Here is a 14,019-nt window from a genome sequence, read left to right as displayed (position 1 = left end):
GATCGATGGTCTCTTTCCTGCTCGTGTCCCACATCCCTCTCAAAGAGCTGAGCGTTAGGCTGTATCACGCGTCTTTGTGTGGAAATTTTAACGAAAGTTTTTATTTATTTATATATATTTTTTAAAATAGATTCAACTTTATTATATTATGTAAGTTACCAGTATTTACTGATATGTATTTCAATGCTTTACAGGCTTTAGTGTGTTGTTTCTTCGTTTTTTTTTTTATTTATTTATTTTTTTTTTTTCAAAACAACGTCCTGCGACCACCGCAACACCGCCGGTATTTGGGTCCATACCGCGGTGGTAAAAAACTGCCACCGTCACAGCCCTAGGCTATATCATATGTTGACTTTTGATTAGATTTGTATCATATGTTTATGATTCTATTCACTGTTCTCGACAAAATTGATAAAAAAATAAATATAATAATAATAATAAAAAAAACTTGTTGTTAACAATTGGTGGTGTTGGGGGTACTCCGGAAGATCTATAATGTCTCAGGGGGTACATGCCTGTTAAAAGTTTGGGAACCACTGGTCTATGTGATTTAGATTCTGACCACCGTAAAGGGATGTGGGGAAGTTTCTGTAGGGTGTACAGTAGGGAAGAGCTCTCATTCGGATTATCCTAACATTGCAAAGTGCTCAGCTAATCCACTTTTGCTAGTGTTGTGAGCTTAGCATCAGCCTTTGGGTTTTTCACACTGGTTTGTTTTTCCAAAGAACCAAAGCAACCACAATGCATTTGAGCCTCAGTTGAGCAGCCTGCAAAGAATCATTCATAAACTCACGTCACGTACGCAGTACGCGCTCAGAGATGTTCCTCAATTCTTACATAAAGGGATTGCTTTGTGTGAAGGAGCAGAGGGAAATTCCCCCACAAGTTATTATCTAAGGGTTTATGATGAAAAAAAAAGACACCCTAAAGCAAAAACAGGGTAAAATTAAAATCCGAAAAATTAAAAAAAAGCAAATTTGGCTGGGATGTTGGTGTCCACATGAGACCTTTTTAACTAGCTAACCAGCAGGACCACACAGCATGGCTAAAAATGTACTGTGGTAGTCCCATAGTAAAGTGATGATGATACATGGTAATATTATGATACTTTCAAATATACATGGTACTACCAAGGTTGTTTTGGAGATTTACCGCTGTAGTACCATGGTATTTTTGGATGCACCTGGCAAATACAATGACACATGAATTTCAGCACTATTGTATATAAAATACAGTAGTATTACCACCTGATGACAACACTGTACTATACTACCAACATAGTAACATTTTTAAGTAACACTTACAAAAACATACCATAGTACTAACATGTTTGTCGGACATTCACATAGTAATAGTGTTTTTTGGACATTTATCATAATAGTGCCATGGTATATTTCAAACTAACAGGGTATTACCACCCGATGACATTACTGTACTGTAGAAGATACTGTACAAAAAGATACCTTTAGTACTACCATGTTTTTCAAACATGAACCATGGTATTAGCATGTTTATTTTTTAGCATATACCATAGTAGTACCATAGCATTCCTTATGAAAATTAACTATGGTTTTACTACAAATAAAACCAAAAAAAAACATTGTTATTATAGTTAAACTAGGGATGCACCGATATGAAAATTTTGGCAGATACCGATAACCGATAATTCTTTATATTTGAAAGCCGATAACCGATATGTTGGCCGAATTTTTATATAATTTTTGAGAGCCTGATTACAAAAACAAGTCTTATTATTAAAAGCCACTTCCCACGTCCCAAGCACACAATTATAATGTTCTTTTTGTAGCCTATATGCGCATGTTGCACTTTACTATATTTTTCTTTTTTGAAGTGATTCCAATAATATGTCAAGCAATTCGAACAGTACGCAGTACGCAAATAATCCATTATTTATCAGCTTTAATATATCGGCCAAATGTTCTTGTCGGGCCGATAATGTTAACATTAAATAAGAACATATCGGCCGATACCGATGTGGTGGCCGATATATTGTGCATCCCTAAGTTAAACCATGATAACCACAAATGAACCATGGTTTTGCTACACTAACCATAGTTTACCCATGGTATTTGTGGTAAAACTGTGGTTATCCAAAATGGTAATCAATCTGCCAATAAAGCATGGTTAGTACACTTTTACTGTAATAAAACCATGGTACATTTTTGTAAGGGATTTTTGTAATAACTTTGGAGTAAGATGTAAATAACATTAATTTCAATATTATGTGTAACACCGTACAAAGAAATTGACTAAAACGGTACTTTTATAAATGCCATAATACTGAAATTCATGTACTCTGTCTTAAAGCAGCATTATGCAGCTTTGCCGATTTCTTCGCTGTTTTCTCTCTTTTTGCTCGCGGGTTTCTCTATAGAGCTCCCCCTACAGCTTCGGAATAAATATTTGACAACACTTTCGTCAAAACTCGTTGGCGACTCGCCCCCCTCCCATCTTCTCCCGCTGGTCATGTGTATTTGTTTTCAAAGAACCCGGCGAGCGCACAGAGCCATGTCCACTGAGGTATGTATGATACACAGAAGGCTAGCAAATTGATACTTTCTGACGCTAAGTTGCAAGTGTGGTTTTTCGTCTCATAGGCGCTCGAGGGGTGCGAGAAGACCACCATTCAACCCGAAAACAGTCATATAACCATTCCAATGACTCCGAAGCTGTTCGGTTAAGATAAAAAACGTTACTTAGTTCACCTTTTACATGGTACTCCAGGACCACCATGGTCCTTTTTTGTAAGTGTTTGCTGGTACCAGTGCCAAACCAGCACTAACTAGCATAAATCAGTCTGAAGTAATAATGAAATTCATCAGGGTCAGACAGTATTTCAGTGTTGTTCACTGTTTTTATATGATCTCACAGTGCATTTTGACCTTAGAAATAAATGTTTCAGTGAAAAGAAAGAAGGGCCTGACAGCACCTGACTGGTGTCGTCTGATCTTCCCAAACTGTCCCGCTTCAAATTGCCAATGTTCTCTTTTGACAAGACCTGCCAATGTCTCTCACACCCTCTCTGCAGTCTTAAACCTTAGATGCAGGGCTCATGTGCCTCTCAAACAGCACAAAATTGCATAAAGAATCAAGAGATGCCATCTGATGTCCAGAGTTTTCACTTCCTTTGGAGGACACCTTTCTGGCAGACTGACATTTTCCTAATGGGACCGATGAAGGAGGTGAATGAGGGTCAGAGTGAATAAATGATCCTGCCCAGATCTCAGACACATCTTGCCAATCTCTCTGTCCATGATCATGAGGCCAAAGCTGACTTTACCCATCAGACCCCTGCCACAGGACCTTGACTTCTAAATATCAACCAACACAGATGAACGTTGCATATCACAACCTGAAGCGTCAGTGCAAAGGTTCCATTTGTATGGCTGTGTTTGGATTAGCATGCTACCATACTACACATTCTAGTATGCACATTTTTTTTTTTTTTTTTACAGTTTCATATACTATTCATATACTGTTTTTACTCATATACATTACCGTTCAAAATTTGAGGGTCATATGTTTGGTTTTTGAAAGAAGTCTCTTAAGCTCACCAAGATCAAAAATACTGTAAAAAACAATAATATTATGGTTCAAAAGTGTTTGTAGTGTTTGTTCAAAAGAACAGCATTTATTTGAAATACCATTTATTTGAAATCGTTTGTAACAATGTAAAAGTCTTTTAATGCAAACCTACTGAATAAAATTATAAATTTATTACTGACCCCAAACTTTTCAAAAGTAGTGTATATTTGAACAAACTGGAGCAATAATCAAACACACCCATCTAAATCTTATCTTTTTGCTTTTTAATGATTCATTTGAGTGAATTGATTCAGATTGTTCATGAAAATTAACTGGTCCAAAACCGATTCACTGATTAATTTGTGTTGCTGCACAAAAATCGGTTGAGTTGATGAAAATGAATTGAGCAGTTTAATCCAAATTTTCTGAAGAGACTCGATCACTATATGATGAACAGACTGAATTTAGGCTTTTATTCACATACTGTATAAACATTGATCACGAACATAAACAGGAGCTCAACCGTACTTTGATGCGCCGGGAAAACACACTTCATTGGTTCTTGAGGACGCTCAATTGTGCTGCGTAACACGAGAATGAACCTCATTGATTCTCGCATGTCAAGCGAACATGCTTCAGCTTCTGTTTACCATTATCAACATTTTGTTGCGTCAAATTGGTAGTTGTGTATGTTGTCAATGGAGGGACAGAAATCTCTTTTCTGTAAAAATATTTTCATTTGTTTTCCGAAGATGAAAGAAAGTCTGACGGGTTTGGAACGACATGAGGTTGAGTAATTAATGACATAATTTTTGGGGGGTGAACTAACGTTTAAATGCTACTTTTTGTCAGTAGGTTGGGAAGCTGAAGTGTCAGTACCTTTCCCAACACTAGTAATAAGACAGAACAAGTAGGTGTGTACAAACTTTTGACGGGTATGTACTTTTCAACTTCTTTCTTTACATATATCACCAAGTCTTGGTGTTGTCTGGCCTGGTGATTAAATGGTTGAAAACACAATCACTTACATTTAATACAAGAGCACAACGGCACAATCCAAGTGTGGGTGTGAATCAATCTCTGAGGGATTCTAGATTCTCTACAAAACACCTCTTCATGGTGGTGCTTTCATGATAGAATTTCTGCCCACACACGGGTGATAAAGGCGGAATGATCCTGATGTTGTCCTCGTGGCACCTCCGGAGCTTCCTCCATCTCACCTTCCCTCCATAGCCTCTGTCTCTTTGCCAATGTAGGCCCAAGGACATCTCTGAGATGTGAGTTCTGATAGGTTTACACCGACGTTTTGTTTGCGTTCGACCTTGATCTTTCGAAATGCCCTATCAGGTTCTCTGTATATTAACAAAACAGCATTATTTCTCAAAAATCCATCACGCCAAATTCACCAGCCATCTATGGCGTCTTTGATATGCAGGTTGCAGTATCTTGGTACACTGGATTTTCAGAAGGGTTTCACAGGAGGATTCAGGGATGAAAGGGAAGGGGGAACGGGAACAGGAGATGCATCTGATCAACTCAAGTCTTTGCATAAATTAACATGAACCCTGGGAATGGTGTTTATTTATTTATTTCCTCCCATACCATGTTTAATTAAGGTTCAAGCAATGTCTTTGGGATATTTGTCTGATGGAACACAAGCCCACCCTCCCGCTTTCTAACCGTTTCCAAATCCAGTCCATCTACTGGGACGCCTATTTGTGAACTCTTTCTACTGTCTTGTATTTCACGTCAGATTGCAGCAAGCTGGAGAAGGGAGGAGAAGGTGAGGATAAAACAGTCTTTTCTTTCACATATTAGTGTTGGGCAAAAAAATGAATCCTGCAAGATGAGCTTCACAGGGAGAATGGTTGTGTCTCATTATGTTCACAGACACGTGGCGTGCTGTACAGCACGATGCCTCCTAAACATTTCTTTTTAGCGGGAAAGGGGCTGATCAAGATGATTTTTCACGAATGTCATCAAAGCAGCAGGGAAAAAAACAACTAAGGAATATGTTTTCATTGTTCAGTCAGGCTATTTTTAGATGCCTTCTGCAGAAATTTGAGTTAGTAGTATCACTGGCACTTCGGATGAAAAGGCAAACATCATTATCAGAGCGCACGTAACGTCTCCTGGCAAACAAGCCACAAAATAAAGAGGTAAATAGGGAAATTAACAGCGTACTTTAATTGCTTTAAACAAGTAACACTTCATCTTCCTCAATTAAGGATTCTTGGCCCATGTTATTATAGGCTATTTAGTGTAATCAGCACTGATTATTAGCGAATGCTTGATGGCTGGGGAAATGGGCCGTGATGCAGGAAGTGTCACTAGTCGTAGAGTCTAATCTGATTATTGTGCCCAACACCCACCAACCCCGTGGACTCCGTTTAGACGAGTACTCACAGGGCAGGCCATCAGGGAGGCCTTGCCATTTTTATTATTCAAATGCTGCTGAAACGCATCCCAATGTTGTGGAATGAATAAAATAACCCAGGACGATTTTCCGCTGGGTATTAGCTTAACATTTCCACTCCGGCGGTCCTCTCATTATGAAACACTGAAACATCAGTCAGCCCTCTGATAGGCTGCGTTCTGCATGTCCATTTGTCTACTTAAGCCATCCCATTCCCTGTCACCATTAAAACAATTTCCTCTCTGAAATACCAGAATAAGTATTGATTGAGGGTTTGCATTACCGGAGGTTTGGGCCGTGCATTGATCCCCCTTTGCTGCTGAACATTTTTATCATAGCTGATCAACGCATAGAACAAATAGTTTAAAATAGGCTAAGATTATATACTAAGTAATATACTAATTTAAAATATACTAAGACATTATTTTTCACATATTTTACATTGTTGCAGCACCGCTCTTCCCAGTCTGTCAATGATACTCTGTTTAGTCCCTGTTTCTATTGGCGCTTTTCCACTGCATGGTACGGCTCGCTTAAATAGTACCATCTCGGTTGAGGTGTGAAAATGTGATGTGTAAACAACACTGCAGCTCACTGATTGGTCAGAGAGAATCGTCACTTTCAGCGTCATTGGATTCGCGAAACAAGACACCAAACCCGCTTACAGCAACAGCCAACGTAGTATCATTTGTTTACACAACTTTTTTAAAGGACTTGCTTTAAACGACCGTCACAAGCAACTTGATCAAAGAAATGGCTGAATCGTGGTCACTAGACGAGGTGCAGACGTTCCTCTCGTTGGTAGCCGAGGAGTGGATGATGTCACGGCAGTAGGTGGCGCAACTATATATCGGTCTATAATGCCACCCTCTTTGAAGCGGTACTAGTGGACCTCGGTTTGGAAAAGCAAACCGAGACAAAGCGAGCCATACCAAGCAACGCCATGTGAAGCCCCCGTCTTCTGAAAAGCGCAATGTGCTCTGATTGGTCAGCTGGACCAGTGTGTTGTGATTGGTCAACCGCTTCAAACATGTTTCAGAAATGTCATGCCCCTTACCATAACCATGAGTTTCAACACCCTAGAAACGCAACTCAACCAGGCCTCGCCCCCTTTATTTTGTGTATGCTTTGGATTATTTAAATGAGGAATATTGTGACGTACAATTGGAGTGTTTCAGGGAGTTCATAAACAGTGCTTACTGATATAGAAAATAGCTCCCTTTCGAGTGACTTTATGATTTGTAACTTTGCAGACCTTTTTCATGTTCAAACAGCAACATTACACACTAAAGAAAGTTGAAAATGTAAAAAAAGCATAATAGGTCCTGTTTAATTATATTATGTCCAATGTATTTCTTTGAACTATGATAAAACAAAATTCAACTTTCAAAATATTATTTTCACCTGTGTTGTGCTCTTATACCATTCTCTCTCTTCTCCCATAATTTCCTGTCATATCTCTACTTTTTCTCAAAAAAAAAAAAAAAAGACAAAAAAAGGCTAAAAAAATGAGTGATGAAACAATTTAAAAAAGCAACAACTATCCATGAGTAAGACAAACATAGTGTTGTGCATTATTACCTTGCTGGTATGTCGATATTGGAGATGGCGTAAAAGTACTTGAGCAGGTTGTCTCTCTGTACGTATGTTCCTCCGAGTGCCGGTCTCAGCAGCCGAAGCCTCAGGTTGGTGAAGGTGAAAAAGTCTCGGAGGCCTTTCATACTCTCCATCCGTGTGTATAAGTTGTCCATGTTTTGCAATTTTGTCCCAGCAAATATGGCAAAGCGTTCCCGGACCTCAAACTGCACGTTCTTTTCATTCTTGGAACCGACCCAACGAGAGTATTGCTCAGTACAAATGACTCTGGTCACGGTAGTTGCCAACAGATCCTGCACTCTCTTTGGAGACATCCCGAAGTTCTCGAAGCAGTCATCAGCGTAGTACTGGTAAGGCTGCCAGGTTCGCCCATAGTTCAGGGACTTGTCCAGCACCATTACTGTGGGCCGCCCGTACTCAAAGGTTATCTGGATGTCATCTGTTAACTCAAGGCTTTTGTTCCAGGATAAGGATATGTTGGCCCAAAGAGGCTCGGGATATCGACCCCATGTTACAGTCTGCCAGTACGTGATGAGTCCAGTTCGCTCACGATCTTTCATCAGCTCTGGAGGATGGGCGAGTTCTTTAGTGGAGGCATCACATTCATCACTACACAGGTATGGGTTTTCCTACAGACAAAGATAAATAAAATATCAAATAATGAGTGGTACAAAATGAAGGAAGGATAACTAAATAATAATAAAAAATTAACTAATATTACAGATTAAAATATACAATACTATATGATTTGTTGCATGTTTTTTAGCTATAAACTACCACCAAAAAGTTCCCTAAAGAAAAATCACGGTTTCCACACAAATGCACATAAAAAAACAGTTTTTAACATTGATAATAATAAAAGAGTAGCAAATCAGTCTATTAGAATAATTTCTGAAGGATCATGTGGCACTGAAGACTGGAGTAATGATTCAGATGATTCATAAATTCAGATTTGCATCACAGGAATAAATTGCATTTTAAACGATATTAAAATAGAAAATAGTTATTCTAAATTGTTATAATATTTCACACAATTACTGTTTATACTGTATTTTTGATCAAATAATTGCAGCTTTGGTAAACATGAGAGACTTCTTTTTTAAAGAAAGTGGTCACTACACCATGTGTTTATACATATATATTATTTATGCGCTAAAATATATAATCATCGATTTTTAAAAAGGGGTTTTGCATGTTTTATAGCTCATCATATGAAAATTATGTATATGAGATCAACTTCTCTGTATTTAAACAACCTCTTTCCAAGTTCCCAGATGAAATGAACGAATTTAATAATTGATGAATTGATGACTGAACTGACTTCAGCTGAACAATGACACTGTTTTCATTTAGAGCTGCTGTACAGCCGAAATGAACTCGGTTTGCATCATTAAATCATTTCCCCGTTTATCACTGTAAAGCTGCTTTGAAACAATCTGTATTGTATAAAGTGTTCTATAAATAAATGTGACCTGACTTCCCATCGCTACTGTAATTTCAGGGTTTGAACCTTTGCCCTAGTGACACACCAGGTGTACAGATTAAACCACAGATTGCCATCTGGTCACGCTTGAACCCTTAATTCCCTTGTAAGTAAGCAACAACCATCCCACACAACAAACATTTGAGGAGTTAAAAGTCTCAGCACACACTGCAGCCTCTAAAACCGACAGATCGATGTCCAGGGATAGTTATTGTTTTACAGCCGGCACACTTGAGCGTTTCTCGGGCCAAGCGTCTTCATGGACCATTAGCTTCCATTAAGAAATAATTCAGACTACCTGTCCCAACCATCTGGAGTACCTTAGTACTTTGATCCATAACCAGGGAGCACCTTAGCCTAGCTCACCCCGCTGACTCAATCCTGCCGTCTTTCTCTGTATCACACAAATCCAGTCCAACTGTTGCGCCAGGTGGTTCGTAGACTAAACCTCCAGCTATCCTCGCAGGAATCACGTCACAGCTAAAGAGCAGCGAGGCTCTTAGAGGAATGTTTGCCCACTGCTTGGCAGCGGCAAGAAACTGTGTCAGTAAACAGACAATGCAATGGTTTGGCCTTCCTCCGGTGGTCTCACTCTTGTAGACATGTGTGGTTGTGTTTGCTAATGTCACTGAAGAATGCACAGAAGAACTTAGAGACAATGACTACTATAATGATTGCTGTGATTACTTAAAGTGAAGTGAGTCATTTCTGTATCATCAGGACAATTACACAATTTACTAAGAAAAAGAAGAAGAATTGTCACAGAATCTGACACATTAGCCTTAACTTAAGCCGAGTTCGACCTTCTCATTTTGCATCGCACACCATTAAATGGGAAATCCCGACTGGTCTGTATGAGTCCAGTTGTATTACACGTTTAATAAATGGTTCAACATCGCCTAGGAGAACCTACTTTGCACTGAGGATCTGTTTATAGGGGTGGACCGGGAAAGAAAGATGGATGTGTGTTCTTAAAATAAACAGTATGAATCAGGAGATTTTGTTAACAAAAATGGGGAAAATGTTACAAAGTTCATAAGAGCACTCACTTTGTGATAGTATGAAATGTTCTGACCACAGTTAACAAGCTGTGAAGAGCAGATACTACGCTCGTGGTTGTGACTGGACCGTTAGTCTTGTTCCTGGAGAGGTGGCCCTCTTTTTTTCTGCGCCGTGAGATAATTACAATGAAGGCAGCTCCCTCCGGACGTCCAGTCATATAACAGCTGGCGCTGAACAGCTTCAGAGGGATACAGTCGCCTAATTATACCAGCCAGAAAGTGACTTGCGCAAGAGTTTCAACTGTCCCAGAGAGTGCCAGAACAGGGCTTTAATATGCAAATATATTATCAAACCATTTTTAGCTTATTTTGTCAACTTAGAAATGTTTCTGAAGTTTAATGGATTTGGAGTGCCTCTCAAATGCATTTTAGATCTTATGCTTGGTTTGCACATCACATCCTGTGTGGAACGGCACCAGAGCTCATTTGGAAGTGGCCCGAAACCCCCAGAAAACGTGTCTCGGTACGCTTGTTTGGTGCGAACCAGAAATGGGTTGGCAGCATTCACACTTATTCTAATGAACTGCACTAAAAGAGCAATCGCACCAGAGTTCGTTTTAATCTAACCAAACCTGCCAAGTGTGAACACACCCTGAGAGAAATGTATTTTAATTTGGCGAAATTATGTTTTTATTTATGCAGTCAAGAGGTTTTTTTTAAAAAACCAATACAAAAATATGCATGCTGTTTTTGAAACAATTGAACAATGAAATACGAGGAATGCAAATTACTACATGGTCATTTGAAGAATCCCCAAGACCTGAGGTGGCATGAAAACAGGCAGATGGGGGATTATTGCTTGTGGACACATGGGGACAAACTCAGTCCCCTTTGGGAGTACAGGATGGGGGAGGATGCGCTTTGGATTCATGGAAAATTCATGAGAAATGACAAAAACTAACCAGCTACAGGATTTTTCTGTGACAAACAGACAACTCATTGTCTAACTGTGATGTTTTCTAGACGTGGTTAGGGAAAAAATCTGGACCGAATGTTTCTGTTTTCCCATGGTGCATTGCGAGACTGTGCAGTTACTCTACCTGCTATATTTAGTCTTGGCTGTTAATGTGTTTCTAAAACAGGCCAATAGGATTATTCCTCATATGGCTGTACGACTGAAGAGAGTAATTTCATTCAAAGAATATGTGTGAGGAATCGGATGATACACAATGGAGGCTTTAAACGAGCATGAACGAAAACATAAATCACACCATCACAGTGTATGTTCAGATGTCTACTGTATGCAGCAATGGGTCATCTTTCTGCTTAGCTAAGCTGAGATCTTTCCTCCCTCCCCATCCTTTATACTCTCTAGCGCTATGTACAATGAGAGCTTCCAGCAGTAGCTCTAACATCATGCAAGAGAAGGAAAGAAAAAAAGCAAGGCGCTGAGTAAAAATGCAACGGCATCTCCTGTGGGCACTGAGTGACTGAAATTTCCTCTAAATCTTTAATGAGCCGGAAAGCATCTCCAAAGAAAGTGAAGTTGCCAAATCTAGAGGGCTTACGTGGATCAATTAACTCGCTTTCAATGTGAAGGAAAAAAAGAACGCTGATTGTAAACACAGTTTCAACTGGCTTAATAGAGTGCCAGACTCACTATATCAAATATATGATTTGTATGCCTTGTCAAATTCAAATAAACAAACTTGGAATCTGCGTCTGTAGAATTCTCCCGTAAAAGAAATGAATTCTCCAGAATTCATGATATACTTTGATATATTTTATAGATTTTGGCAAAAAATAAATAAATAGTTATATAGGCCTCCCCACATATTTTATTTTACTCTATATATGACATCCTGTATATTTTCTTTCATGCTATTGTGTAAAATAATCTCTTTTGGTTTATTATGGTATGACTTTTTTTTATATATATATAATCTTTTTTACATAAATCTACCTGACATCTTGTATATTGTATTATATGCTATTATATAATATTATGTGCTATGATTAATATTCTATTAATTTAATTTTCTGAATAAAATAAAGTCTGATTTTTTTTCTTGTTATATAAAACTACTTTACTTGTATGCTATATATATATAAATATAATATATCATTGTAGCCTATACAGAAATTAAACAAATCTAATGAATCTAATTATAAAATGTTTTATTTGTTTGTGTATTTTTATATATAGGCTACATGGAAAAATTATAGCTTATAATATTATATAATAACATGAACTAAAATATACAAAAAGTCGGGTAGGCCTATATAAAAAAGGAAAATAAATAATCTAGATTACACAGACAGACATAGATAGATAGATAGATAGATAGATAGATAGATAGATAGATAGATAGATAGATAGATAGATAGATAGATAGATAGATAGATAGATAGATAGATAGATAGATAGATAGATAGATAGATAGATAGATAGATAGATAGATAGATCGGGCATTACAGTAGCAAATGTTTCACCTACAACTCCTGAGAGTCACAGGCGAGACACTTCTTGTCAAGGACGCCTCACACTACATTGAATCCCTGGAGTTGTAACGGTAAACAAGTGTGGATCATTTCTCTTTAACACTGCTGCTTTAAAACACACTGTGACTGCAGGCACTGGAGTTATTCTCACATGGAGCAAGTTTGATCTTGTGAATGCCAGAAGGTCTCCTCAGTTTAAAAGTGCCTGGCCCCTCAGCCCTCCCTCCCTCTCTCTCGCTCAACATCTGAATGCAGAGCAGGCTGATCAGTGGATGAACAGTCAGCTTTTATCGATCTGAGAAGAAAGTGCTGACAGGGAAGGACATGACTACACTCTTCTCCTAAAACTCATCTCTAGTTTCTTCTGCTCAGTAAGCCGTCTCAGGTCGACATGGAAAAATATTCCGTAATCAGTATGCACGAAATATACGCCCTTGTGTCGGGTTATTGTATGAATAGTAGATGAGGACAGAAAGTTTTATGTGGTGCAATGTATTAAAAATGGGAAACTTGCAGGAATTGTGGCCAAATTGTGTTTTTTGGGAAATATTAACAGTTAATATCTGGTGTAGATTACATCTGTTCTGAAGGTTTATGTGTGTGTGTGTGTGTGTGTGTGTGTGTGTGTGTGTGTGTGTGTGTGTGTGTGTGTGTGTGTGTGTGTGTGTGTGTGTGTATTCATTAATTCATTCACTTAACACTAACATTCAAAAATTTGGGGTCAGTAAGATTTGTAATAAAAAGAAATGTCATAATTATGTGCTCACCAAGGCTGCATTTATTTGTTCAAAAATACAGTGTAAACTTACCAATTATTACTTTTTTCTATTTTGAAATATTTAAGAATGCAATTACATTCCTGTGATGTAAAGCTGAATATTCAGCATCATTACTCCAGTCTTCAATGTCACATAATCCTTCAGAAATCATTCTAATGATTTGGTGCTTAAGTATAATACTATTATAATAATATAATGTGCTTTCATATTTTCACATTTTTATTTTTCTGGGAATCACTGGCATCATCATGTGTTTCAATGTTTTGAGATTATCCCATGGTATATAGTTATTTATTTTCTGGCAATTTAAATATCTAAGTGAATATTTAACCACAAATTTCAATTTTTTGAAATTTCAAAATTTTCAATTTTTGAAGAATTCTTTTAATTTTAGTAATTTAGACTTTGCTATGCCTATGATTAAACAACAGAGAAAGCCCCACCCAGTCTGAAGGTCGAGGGTTGCTCACAGGTATCTCTCCAGCTGGAAAGACCCCGGCACCAGGACGAGCCGGTGAGAAACCCTGGCATGTTTTACAGCCTTATTACAGGTTACCGCCAAAACTTAAAACAATTATGTTTCTTTTTAAACTGAGTTTGAACACCTGAGTTTGATCTGTTTCTCCTACATTTTACTTTTGACATCTAAATCCATCACCACAAATAAAAGACTTGTGAATCACTATGCCTTTGTAA

The 14,019-nt window shown here is 38.1% G+C and overlaps 1 protein-coding gene across 1 annotated transcript in view; it reads right to left on the bottom strand.

Annotated features, from left to right (window-relative positions):
- Positions 1-14,019, bottom strand: part of ntng2a (netrin g2a) — a 65,611-nt gene that overhangs the window by 47,980 nt on the left and 3,612 nt on the right. Inside the window, exon 3 of the mRNA XM_081350136.1 lies at positions 7,544-8,187. Coding sequence (XP_081206262.1) covers positions 7,544-8,187 — 644 coding nt within the window. The remainder of the gene's footprint in view (positions 1-7,543; positions 8,188-14,019) is intronic.

The sequence above is a fragment of the Scardinius erythrophthalmus genome (genome assembly GCF_964197995.2).
Source record: "Scardinius erythrophthalmus genome assembly, chromosome: 20".
NCBI lineage: Eukaryota > Metazoa > Chordata > Actinopteri > Cypriniformes > Leuciscidae > Scardinius > Scardinius erythrophthalmus.
The sequence above is the reverse complement of the archived record's forward strand: the minus strand, read 5'-3'. Positions and strand labels throughout refer to the sequence as shown.